The sequence below is a fragment of the Ambystoma mexicanum genome, chromosome 2q (assembly GCF_040938575.1).
Source record: "Ambystoma mexicanum isolate Mex_15411 chromosome 2q, UKY_AmexF1_1, whole genome shotgun sequence".
Lineage (NCBI taxonomy): Eukaryota > Metazoa > Chordata > Amphibia > Caudata > Ambystomatidae > Ambystoma > Ambystoma mexicanum.
This window is the reverse complement of record NC_090924.1, coordinates 320,931,868-320,944,168: the sequence shown is the minus strand read 5'-3', so window position 1 is coordinate 320,944,168 and position 12,301 is coordinate 320,931,868. Positions and strand designations below refer to the sequence as shown.

Here is a 12,301-nt window from a genome sequence, read left to right as displayed (position 1 = left end):
ACGTGCAGCTCCTAATAAGAGAACTATACTTGGACCAGGGAGGGGGGACTCATCCTGGACTGTTGGAAAGACGTGCGTATCAAGGACAGTGCCTGGACGACCAGCTGTGCGCTATCAGGGCCGAGGCTCCTAACATCACATCCCTGCTCTGGTGTAGGACTGTGGGGGCTTGGCCAGTCCTCCCCTCCTCTGCTGAGGAGTGCCGGGCACCAGATAGCGGCGAGGGTCCTGGATGTGATCAGATCGTATCTTCATCTACATTTCATTAGGAGCGTAAGACCAAATAATTGCATATTCATCTGTGATTGATAATTGGCATTATATAGCTTGCACTCTCTATTTCCACATTATTATAAATTGCTGCTTAGTTTTCATTAGTCATTGTAGATAATAAATGCAAGCATCATATTCTGTGTGATTGGCTTTTTTCCAGACTGAGTTCATCGTGCTTCTTAAACCTTATTTGTGTGGGAAGGTAATTAGGAGTGATTTACTTTGCACAAAGGGCTGGATCCCAGGGAGGTGCGGGTACTGTTTATCACTACAGGGTCCAAACAGTATAAGGCAAAGGGGACAAAGCTAATGGGAGGAGGAGCAGAGGGGTGTGTGGATTGGTGACCAGAGTGGGATGAGGAAAGGAGCTGGGCGTGGGGAGGGGGGCATAAGTGGTAGAGGACTGGGAAGAGTCAGAGGGTGAAGACTGGGGATTGGGGATAAAGGAGGTGTGGACTAGAGGGATTGATGACAGGGATGAATCCTGGGGAGGGTGACAGCGAGTGGAGGCCTGGGTTCAGACTAAGGGGTGACAATAGAGGTTGGACAGAAAAAGTGACAGTGAAGTTTGGAAATGTGTATGACACACTTAACAAACCTAAGTGAATCTAGAAATGGTGCGCAGGAGTGACTGTAAGTTTGGGCTGTAAGAGTGGCAAATAGGAGGCCGGAGGGGAGAGTGAAGTTTAGTACATAGATGGCAGGTAGAAGCAGCACCATAGTATTGAGGGTAGATGGACATTGAAGCTGCAATTTAAAAGGACAGACTGGTGGGGGGGTCAGGAAATAGAGGTCGGTCCGAATGAAAGGCTTGAGGGACAGATAAGTGGCTAGGGGGCAAGAAGTACAATATAAATGGCTGCAAAAGGAATTTAATTAGAAGGGAAATGAGTAGCTGACCTTTAAGGATAAGCAATTGAAGGATATTCAGATGTAATATAGGGCTAATGAGAGACTAGAGTGAATGGGGGACCTGTGGAGTGAGATCCATGGAGAGAGCTAGAGGCAGGTAACCAGCATTGAGATCAAAGTGGTTGTGATTGCGGGATCTGGCCAATTTCGAGACAAATGGAGCAGAGCCCCCGACGGCATCTCATGGCCCTTATCGGATTCTCCTGGGCAAGTATGTTGGAGGTCTGGAAGAGGATTGGGTGTTGTAAGAGTGCAGATGTAAGGCTCGGACACAATGGTGGCACGTTTCTGGGTATAGACTTATTAAATAAGAAAAGGTTGGAAAAAGGCCTCTCTATGCCTAAAGCTAAAAGGGGTTTCCCTACCTCAAAGGAAACTAGTGAAATTGTCAGGAGGTCTGAAAATAAAGTGCGTCACTGTCGTGTTCAAAAACCTGCTTCTGAGCTCAACACTAATAATCTAAAGTAACGGTTAAAAGATGGTCTCTTCTTAAAGTAATAAGTGTTCTTTGTGGTTCCAATCATCAGAAAACTTCCCAGTATTTCTGGTAAAAAAGTGCTGAAATAAACAATGTTTAAAAATGTAAGATTTCAAGACTAGGTTTATGTTCCTTTCCCCTAGAGTTCTTCAGTTTCATTCCTTTTGGGCTCCTGAGCCCCTTTTGTCTTCTTTGGCAAATGTCAGTGGACAATCCACAAGGATATGTTGCTTTAGTTTCACAATCCATTGTCTTGTCAACTTGATACAGTTTGCAATAGGTTCTAGGTCCAAGGGTTTTGTTTTCCCAATTCTACGGTGCTTGGCCCCTTCAGTCTGCCACATGGGTGCAAGTCGCAAACTCACAATTCGGTACGATATACGTTTGGTTCACTCGCCTGCCAAACGCCTGATTCTGTTATCGTGGTTCTTCTCGGCTTCTCATATGGGTGCGGGTCCCAGACTCTCAATTTGTTATCGTATCTGTTTGGATCACTCTCCTGCCAAACATATGATTCTCGTCCCTTGGGGTTTCTCAGGGTCGCCAACCCTCCTATACTTTAATTTCTTTGTAGGTGCGGGTCCCAGACTCGCAATGTCCCTTCAGGGTCCCAGACCCTCTTTCTACAATATTTGTATTCATCCTTTTGCTCCCCGGGACCTTTAACGCCTCTTGGTAAACCTGCGAACCCGTTTCCTTCCTCTTGACAGGTACCAGTGTTTCCCCAGCCTATGTGTGTTGCTCCTCGAGGCTCCAGTAGCGCTCTGATAAGTGGGGGTAGAAGTTCTGCAGATGTGCCTCTCTACCTGGTTGCGCGTCCTGCTTTGCAAGCGGCTCACAGGAGCCTGTGTTGCCTTGAGGTATTGGCAGCAATCCGAACGGTCCCTCCAGCTTGGACCGTGTTCAGGTTCTCCTTCTCCTCGCTTTGCGGCTTCTTCCCCTATGGCTTCTCTCTGCCCGCACGATGCAGAAGTCCACAATTCCTCCTCCTCGGATCATTCATCCCCTGTCTCCCAGCAGAGTTCCTTTTAAACTCCTGCGCTGGCCAGCTGTATTCGTTCAGACAAATGAGATCTTCAGAAAAGCTAAATCGCTCACTCTGTTTCTTCTGAGTGATCCTCCGACTCTCCATGATCATCATCTTCACAGTACTCATTTTCAATTCAGATGCAAGATACTTAGTTTTCTCTTGTATTTTAGGTTTACCAAGTATATTAAAGTGACTGACCTTGCAACAGAGTACATTTGCTCTACCTATAAGGTGGGGGTGAGGAGGAATTGGTATTTGAGAGGGACCTAGATGTATTAAGGTGGGGGAATACTGCGCTCCCTCAGAATAGTCCTCCCCAATCCCATAGGGAGCTTCCCTTCCTACGTGATCTTTCCTCGGTGCACAACCCCCAGGGGGGCTATTGTACCGTGGACGCACCGCCCTGGCCCCGGAGAGAAGGGACAACAGCCTCTGATTCGTCACTTTGGGTACAGAAGAGTAAAATTGTGAGTGCTTAGGACAGGATACTTCTTCATGACCTCTGATTCTAACGTGACCGGGAGGTAATCCCAGAGGGTAGGCATATATGGTCCAGTTGACTTGAACTTGGATTTGCGACAATTCTTCAAAAAACATACAAAGTGTAACTGTACTATATGACCAAATCGAAAAAGAAATAAAAGATGTCTGGTCAGTTATTTTGCGTAGCGCATGATTGTCAAAAGCTGGCCTCTTAGCGCAGACATACAGACCAGTGATCGAAATGAGTTAGACAACAATAAGTTAAAACAGGAAAACTGACCTTTTTTGTTCTGCAAGCCAACAGTGAATTTCAAAATGTGACTTAAACCCACCCTCTGATGCTGTCCGATGCCAGCAATGTTATTAAAGGCATGGATCCCCAAAACCTCAGTAGCAAGTATTTACATTTTAAAATGGTTGTTGCAGACTCAAAACCATGTGCAAACTGAGGCATTTTCAGAATCAAGAGCCTAATGTTCAGGGTGTGTTCCCTGGTTTCTACATCACCCAGGCTGAGGGGCTTGTAACCAGTGGGAACTAGAACTTCAGTATCTGCTCGGCCCGTTTCGTGCACGAAGTGCAAGCAAAGGTCTGGTGGACAAATCAGCATAAGTAAGGGTATGAATTAATCAGGGGTTGATCCCATTGCTTCAGTGTGCTTTGAGGCCTTGGAGCGAAAAGAAGGAATGATGGTCATATTTTCCCCACCACTATATAATATTATAGAGACGAAAGGACTGGACCAAACGTCCCACCTAGCATACATCCCCGAACACCCTAAGATTGGGTTAAGTTACCAAGTCCAATCCTACATATTAACACACAAGTCTGAGGGAATTGAATCCACCTTCAAACAGGCCCTATTTTTTCTAAGACTGGGTTAATTTACTTTGCCAACTCCAGTCTTGGCACATTTAGAGGCAAGTGTCCCATGGAAGATTTTCCCATATCTTTTCTTTTCATGTTATGTTGATTTGTACCATGCACTACTGCCCTTTTCAAAGTATCCAGGCGCTGAAGTGACTATGCAAGGAAAAGTGGCTTGGTTAGGGAGGGAGAGTGGGATAGGAAAGATGTGGTGTGCTCATCTGTTGGTGCATGCAGAACCAGGAGCAATTGGCGTCTGTGCCGGGTATGCTTTCTGGATGTGCTTTGTTTCGTGCACTGGGCTGGTTGTGTCCGGAAGGCCGCCATCCAGTTTTTGTCTTGTTTGTTGTCTGAAGTGGTTGGGTTTGTAGCTTGGTTAGAGATGTGCAGTTTACGTGATTTGGTGGGTTCGTTCACTAGTCCTCTGAGCTTTTAATGTCAATGTTACGGAACAAAGACAGTAAATGCTGGTCTAGATGATTGGTATGGAGGTTTGTGTGTCGAGATTATAGTAAAGGACATTGTTGTGTAGAGACTATGATTGCATGAATGAGGCTGAAGATAATTTGGTTTAAAATGAAGTGGAGAGGGGATGAAGAGGCCCGGGAAGAGTGCTAAGAGTAAAAGGCGAGTAAAGTGGCATTGTCGAAGAAGGAAGAACACAAGTAGTTCATGATTCGCCCAGTGCTAGTCTGCATAGCCTAGATGGTACAAATGAAGCATGGTGGTCAAGGCACAAGTACACATCACTTTGTTTTAATAGTTTTATTCAGAATTTGACACAATACTGCCCCATCAATAAATACAAAGGAAGTTCACTTTCTCTGAAGGGCAGAGTCTTCCAAAAGCAGAGGTCAGCAAATCTAAAGCAGATCCTCTCCCCCTGCTAACCCATTTACGAGATTACAATTTCCCTCATGTATACGACATGACAGAGGGGCCTGAGCAGGGACAATTTTCTCAGAGGAAGGACATGATCGGAAAGGGGTTGCTTCAATGGTACACAAAGCAGTTGGCACAAAACCATACTAATGTTCAGCAGATTAAACAGCTGAGAATAACAGGCTGTTGGAGTGGGGATGCACTCAACCTCTTGCATACCACTCATCACAGACACAACCTCCATTAGGTGCCTTCTTTCTGAAAACCTACTTATAACAAGCTGGTTTTAGCAGAAATATAATACTAACATGAGAGAAAGGCAGACAAACTATGGTTGCCATTAGAGGCAGTTATGTTTGCGTAGGAGGTGCAAAGGCAAAGTAATGGGCAGTGTCCCCCCCAATTCTTTTATAGTAAAACATCATAGAGCTTAGACACATGACTGTTCACTCACCTGTGTAGGGAAGCAAGGACTCCACTGCTACCTTGATCCCGTTGTACCGCAACAGCTCTTCCGGACTCTCATGTGTGAGCAGTACCCTTACCACAGCCTGAGCTTCCAGGCAGTTACGAGAGTTTGTGTTCCACGTCGTACAATATTTCAGCACAGATTCTAGAAGGAACCAAAGAGTCCACATTGGTTAAATCAAGGGCTCTTTGCAAGACCTCAAACTCTGATGTTGCGCCTTCTCAAGCCATGCAATAGATAAGAAAGTATGCAATCAACAGTACAATGGAAGGAGGCTATGCATGCCCACCTGTAAGCTACAAAACTGACCTCTGAAAAATGTGCATTTATGGGCAAAAACAGAAGTCTCAAGGCATCATTTAATTCTTCTGCTCCCAAAGGGATTGTGTATATATTTCGATGACAGGTAACAGATCAACAAGACCATCAATATGCCCTGCTGCCACCTATCGTAATGTCTGAAACAATAAGGACATCAGAGCAGTCTTTAAGGATAGAGCATAAACACTCTTATTTCAAAATATGAAGTACCGTAGTGCAAGATTACAGAGGCAGGAAGAAATAATCACCCTTGATAAAGGCACCGCAAAGCATATCAAACTACCAAGACTAAAGAGAAAATATAACTAATAAAATGAGCAGAAACTTTGGGACAAAAGCCAGGTCAAGCATCTTAGGCGGGAAAAGCCTCCCATTCCTCAAGTGTGGAGAATTGGGTGGGGATAGGTACCGGCGGTGCTGGTTACTCAGAGGAATCTCTGAAGCAGGGACTCCTTTCCCTTGTGGAAGAAGAATGCTGTTTAAAATATCCACCGGCTGAACACCTCTTGCGTTTTTTTTTTGTTTTTTTGGCCCTTGCGGACAGGGCACCATTCTTCGGTGCAATGTGTCACCTTTCTCCTCGTTTCATTTTTTTATTGCGCAATATAGTTTATGATTTTCAAATTTATACTCAAATATATGCGCCAAGGTAATTTTCCATCACCACTATTTAATCATCCAATGTGTGTGCCCTTTGGATTACACGTGTTTTGACTATGCGCCTTTATCAAATCAGGGCATATCCATTTTCTCTAACGCAGCATGAGAGCCGACGCGTATGACAGATGCGGATGCCATAGGGATTTATCCCAACACTTAACAGGAGAACCAGTAACGTTTCTCAGGACTACTGAAAAATGGGTATGCCCTGATTTGATCAAGGCGCATTGCCGAAACACGTGTAATCTGAAGGGCACACACATCGGATGGTTAAATAGTGGTGATGCAAAATTACCATGGCACATGTCTTTATTGAGTATAAATTTGAAGATTTATAGGAGCAGTACCTGGCTTTTCACCGTTAAACTTTAATAAGACGAGACAGGGATTCTAATTACAAAGAATTGTAACCACCAGATACTGAAGTCGCCAAGCAGGTAAGTTCTAAGAAAAAGCTCTCAGAAGTTTATGATTTTGTTGAGAAAGGTGAACAGTTTTACGGTTCCATCTGATATTAATGAATAAAAAATAACGAAAACTTTTTTTAACACATTTCTTTTAAATTTGGGCTCCCCACTTCAATACCCATTTCCCTTAATATCTCCACCCCAGTACCCTCCCCACCCGTTTTAACCTCTTACCCTACCCCATTTATATATTTAAAAAAATCCCCCCCCCGATAAAAACATTTAGTTAAAGTGTTTTGTTATTTCGAATTCAGTAATATCACTGGGTAACCTGTTTTACTGCCCACTCACAAAGCGACTTGGGGTGCATCGATTGGCACAACCCTCAATCCTGTGTGTCGTGCTCCTCTCCAAACAATAAAGACATTCTGCGAGGATCGGAAGCAGTCATCTAATGTCTGCAGTCTTTGGACTTCGAAGTATTCAGCATGGGACGAGAAGAGAACTTCAATCGAAGCAGTGTTACTGAAGTGACCAGACTGCACAGAAAAAAGGAACTAAGGTCAGAGTGAGCGGCGCCTCAAGATATACTGGCCCAGATGTCATGTACGACGATGGGCACATAGAGGTGTCGGACGAGCCTTAACCGCTTCTGGAAGTGACTAATAGGTACTTACCTAGCCAGTGACATTTTTTGTGGGTTCCCTCTGGGTCCAAGGAGTTTAGGTCCAAAGACTACAATTTTAGCTGGTGCTCCTGATTTTCTCTATATTTCTATAGTCTGGCATTACATTATTGCATTGGGAAATGTGTTATTACACTGTATATATGGCATACATTACTCACTGTATTCTCATTTCTGATGCTTGTATCTGCTTAGATTCACATGCTATGCATATGCAGCCATCTAGCGGTAGTCGCAGAGTATTACATTATTTATTTTTTTCAAAACTCGAAAAGGGGCGTCGGCAGAGCGTGTCAGTAATACTATTCCTAGTGGGATGTCCACAGTACCTATGTTCCTCGTTTCCGCCATGAGGTAGCATTAAGTGTAGCGTGAGTACAGATGTAATAAAGCAGATAAGAAGCGATAAAGTCAGAAAACCATCTATTCACCTTCTACTCCAAGAGGGGAGGAAGGGTGGGTGGGTGCATGTGAATCCAAGCAGACACAAGCATCAGAAATACGATTACGATGTTTAATGTATCCTTTCTGAGGCTTGTGGATCATGCTATGCATAAACTAGCGACCAGTATCAGGAGAAGGTGGGTTGTGAGGAGGTACGGCAGCAAATGGTATCCAGTGGGACGTTTGCAGTAAAAGCCAAAGTAGCTCCTGTACGTCTGGTAGAGGGAGCTCTTGGTGTGAAAGGCAGAGTTTTCTTTGATAGGGAATAGCGTAGCTGTATGTATTTCACTATCCATCTGGAGATGGCATTCTTTGAAACGTGATCGCCTTTCCTGCCATGTGCTATGGAGACAAACAGTTCATGTATTTTTTTTAGCGGTTTAGTTTACATAGTACAAAACTGCCCTCCTTACATCCAGTGTATGGAGGATTTTCTCAGCCGAGTTTGATATGTATTTTGAAAGAAAGCAGGTAGTTAAATCGATTGGTTAACATGGAACTAAGATATGAATTTAGGTGAAAACCTAGAGTGTGTTCAAAGTAACACTTAGCACAAGGGAAAGGGTCTTGCACTGACGAAGCTTGTAGCTCACTAACCCTTCTTATAGAGGTGATGGCTACCAGAAAAGCTGAATTGTTTGTTGGGTGTTTGAGGCTGGATTTGTGCATAGGCTCGAAGGAAGGACTCATGATCTTTGAGAGTACAACTTAAAGTTCCCAACCTGGAGGCGGGTTGGAAATGGGGGTTGGGGGTAAAGTCTCTTTACTCCTTGCATGAAAGTTTTAACAGGAACTTTCCACCAGGACACCTCGTTTGGTGGAGTGGTGTTCGCGGACAGAGCCGCTAGATGAACCTTGATGGAGTTAAATACTAGGCAAAAATGGAGCATGTAGTGAAGAATGTGTGAAGGCGTACATTCAATAGGGTTCACATTCTTTGATCAGCACCATATTACAAAGCTTTTCCATTTGTTGAATTAGCAGTGCCTGGTGTTAGGTTTGCGTGCATCCTTGAGGATTTCCATACAACTTTGAGGTAATTTTAAATGTCCAAACTTTATGACTTCAGGAGTCAAGCTGCCAAGTTCATAGACCGAGGATGTGGGTGGAATGTTGTCCCCCCCCGTGCTAGGACAGCATGTTGTGGGGGCACAGGAGCTTGATTGGTTCGCATATTGGCAGTTTGAGTAGATGTGGGAACCAAGGTTGTCTCGCCCACATAGGGGCAACCAAGATTAGAGTGCTTGTTCCTGGTGCACCTTGTGCACTATCCTGCTCAGGAGCGGTGTTGGTGGAAAAGCGTAAGAAAATTTCCCTGACCAGCTCATCCATAGGGCATTCCCCTTGGATCTGGTTTAAGGAAAACTGGATGTGAAGCCTGGGCATTGTGCGTTTAGACTGATGGGGATCGCATAGGTCTGTGCTCAGTCCTGCTCTAAACTCCTGCCACTGAATAACCTTGCTATTAGTTGTCGCTTGTTGCTGTATTCATCGCTTTGCATTCACTAGGCGTGTAATGAGTCTTCATAGCTGGTGCTCGAAGTCTAAACTAATCTTGTTTTTGGGTTTGTGTTATTTAGTTTAACCCTCTCTTTTCGCTTTTATAGCTCTATGTTTATTATGTGCTGAGCATTTGGATTATCCATGTTCCTACGTGCTAGAGGATCATGAATACTTAAACTGCCTGTGTGGCCTCTTGGGTACTGAGCATGACTGTGTAAATGTTCCATATTTTGTTATATGTGTCTAAAGTATATATTTTTTAAAGCTGATAGATATTGTGTGCGTTACTTTAATAAAGTCTACAAGTTGGACTGCACTGCCTCACTACTTGACCCCCCATTAGGCTAGGTGGTTGTATAGCCCTCAAAAGAGGCCTCCTAAAGTCCCACCGGGAGAACCAAAGGTTGTAGACACCTGAGCCAGGATGTAAATAAACACTCAGTTTGTTAAAATGAACGCACAGGTTTTAATAGAAGACATGTTTGTTATCTGGAGTTATGCCAACATGCTTATGTACTGTCTGGTGTCATGCAGGGGTGGCAGCATGTAGTTGAGTTTTGTTGTCAAGCAGTTTTCTGGAATTATGTAGTTGCATTCATATATTGGCCCAGTATGCATGCAAACTTGGTTTAACTAACCCGCTTTACAAGTCTTTTCTCCCACAAGGGTTAAAAGTTGATTATGTCCTATGCATTTCTTCATCAGGTGACGCCCTGCATATAAAATAACCTACAGCAAAGGCAAAGACCTGAACAAGAGCTGCCCCCATCCCCACTAAATTTTGTGTACACTCTGGACCCAAAAGAATATGCTCCAGAAAGGAAAAGACTGTTTCAGAGAAAAAGATCTAGCCACCTTTCTGGTCCTGTCGTAATCTCAGGACAACCTCTTCTAGCTTCTTCTCCCCACTGGGTTCACGGAGGATGGCTGAAAGTGAACAAGGAAAGGTTAGAAAACCCAAGACGGACCCAGCAATTTTCACTGTAAACAAAGGTGAACAGATGAAACATTCAGCACACTATTCCATGGGAACTCTGGTGCATCACTCAACAAAATGACTATGGGCTCTCCATAACTATAAGTGTGAACCGTTCAAATGTCACAAATTCACTGCAGCACATTAGGGGAGAAGAACAAATTACTTACCTTTGGTAATGTTCTTTCTGATGGACGCTTCTCCCACGGATTCCTTGTTAGGGAGAATTCTCAGAAATGTGCTAATTCCGCTCTACCTTAGAGACACCCAGCAACTTTGCTGGATTTTGAGGACTTGAATTTTTAACCTGGAGAGAGAGAGACCCTTTTTCCCCACTCTCTCGTGTATTTTTGTTATAATTTGAACACTGTTTCCTTTGGTTGTGGAGTCTGAAATTCCATAGGCATCATCTTTTACATTGTATCACACAGCATCTTCAGTGCAGTAGCACAGGGAAGTCTTGCAGATTTCCCAAAGGTTTAAATACCTTCTCTTGGATAAACTAGTTTCCAAGAGTAGTAAAGTGAAATTGACTTTACTTACATTTGTAACTTTCTAGACCCAGCACACACGATTACTTAGTATCCCCATTGTCTAGCTTCTCATGTAACATTTTTATGTTACCCTTTCCTCGATGAATGGTGGCCGTGGTTTACTTTTAACTACAGTGGTGTGCTTTTACCGCGGGGTGCGTTCGCGGCTGCAGTAAAGCACCCAAGTCCTGTCAAAATAGCCCGGTCGTCTGTTTTCGCCATTTCTTTGTGGAAAGGTCCTCCTAATACCCTTTTTCTTTGACATACTCTTACGTCTGGTTCTAAATGCAAACAGTAGTATATTAATGTCCACAGTGTCTGAGTTACTAAAGTCACCGGAGAGTGTAGAAAGTATCTGTGTGCCAACCCAAAAGGGTACTTACTGATTTAGAAATATTAAGATGTGTATTTTGGAGTGTATTTGTGTGTTACTATTATATTGCCCCCTTCTTAAGAAGGCTTACTCAAACAAAATTAATTATTGTTTAATCAAGAAACCTTGTGTGTAAGAGTTTATTTGAATATTTGTCACTGTGAATCTCTGTGTAACTCCCCTACAGCTCCCAATGACCCCTGTAAGCCTGGCTGCTCAACACGCTACTAACCTGTGTAGTACAGACTTATTACAAAGGTTGGGTTCCTATTGTCAGGAGGTCAGGGTTGTTGTAGTACACCCAAAGGGTACTACATACAATCTTGGCTAACATTCCTCATATCTGATATCTATGTCCCAGCAACAGCTGCTCTTCTGGAACCTTTTCTGCCGCCATGAGGCGCACCACAGTTCCGCCACACGCTTTTATGTGCCGGATATGACGTTGGGGCCAGTATATACACAGGTGCTGAACCCTGAACTAGAGTTCCACCCTTTATCCCTAGCACTGTGGCGCTGAGGGACCGCAGAACTAAGGTGTACTAGCTACTCCAGGAGGGGCAGGTATGGAGGCCGGCAAGGAATCTGTGGGAGGAACGTCCATCAGAAAGAACATTACCGAAGGTAAGTAATTTGCTCTTCTAATGGATTCCTTCCCCCGCAGATTCCTCATCTATGATAGACCCCCAAAGCAGTAGAGTGACCTGGAGGGGGGAAGGTAACAAGGACACCACCTAAACCAGAAACAACTGAAGAACAGCCCTCCTGTATGTCCTGACCAGACATAGAATCCAAACAGTAATGCTTGACAAGCATCTGTAAGGAAGCCCACATGACTGTTTAACAAATATCCAGAACAGGCACTCCACGTTGCAGAGCCAAGGTGGTGGCCAACCCTCTGGTGGAGTGAGCCCCAAGACCCTCATGGACCTCCTTGCCAGACAGATTATAGCATTCCAAGATGCCGAGAATGATACATCAAGACAGGCACTGTTTCTTAACAGC

At 44.2% G+C, this 12,301-nt stretch overlaps 1 protein-coding gene across 1 annotated transcript in view; it reads right to left on the bottom strand.

Annotated features, from left to right (window-relative positions):
- Positions 1-12,301, bottom strand: part of TBL3 (transducin beta like 3) — a 412,146-nt gene that overhangs the window by 43,120 nt on the left and 356,725 nt on the right. Inside the window, exons 20-21 of the mRNA XM_069647302.1 lie at positions 10,270-10,341; positions 5,380-5,538 (exon numbers count right to left, since the gene is read on the bottom strand). Of these exons, the coding sequence (XP_069503403.1) occupies positions 5,380-5,538; positions 10,270-10,341 (231 nt within the window). The remainder of the gene's footprint in view (positions 1-5,379; positions 5,539-10,269; positions 10,342-12,301) is intronic.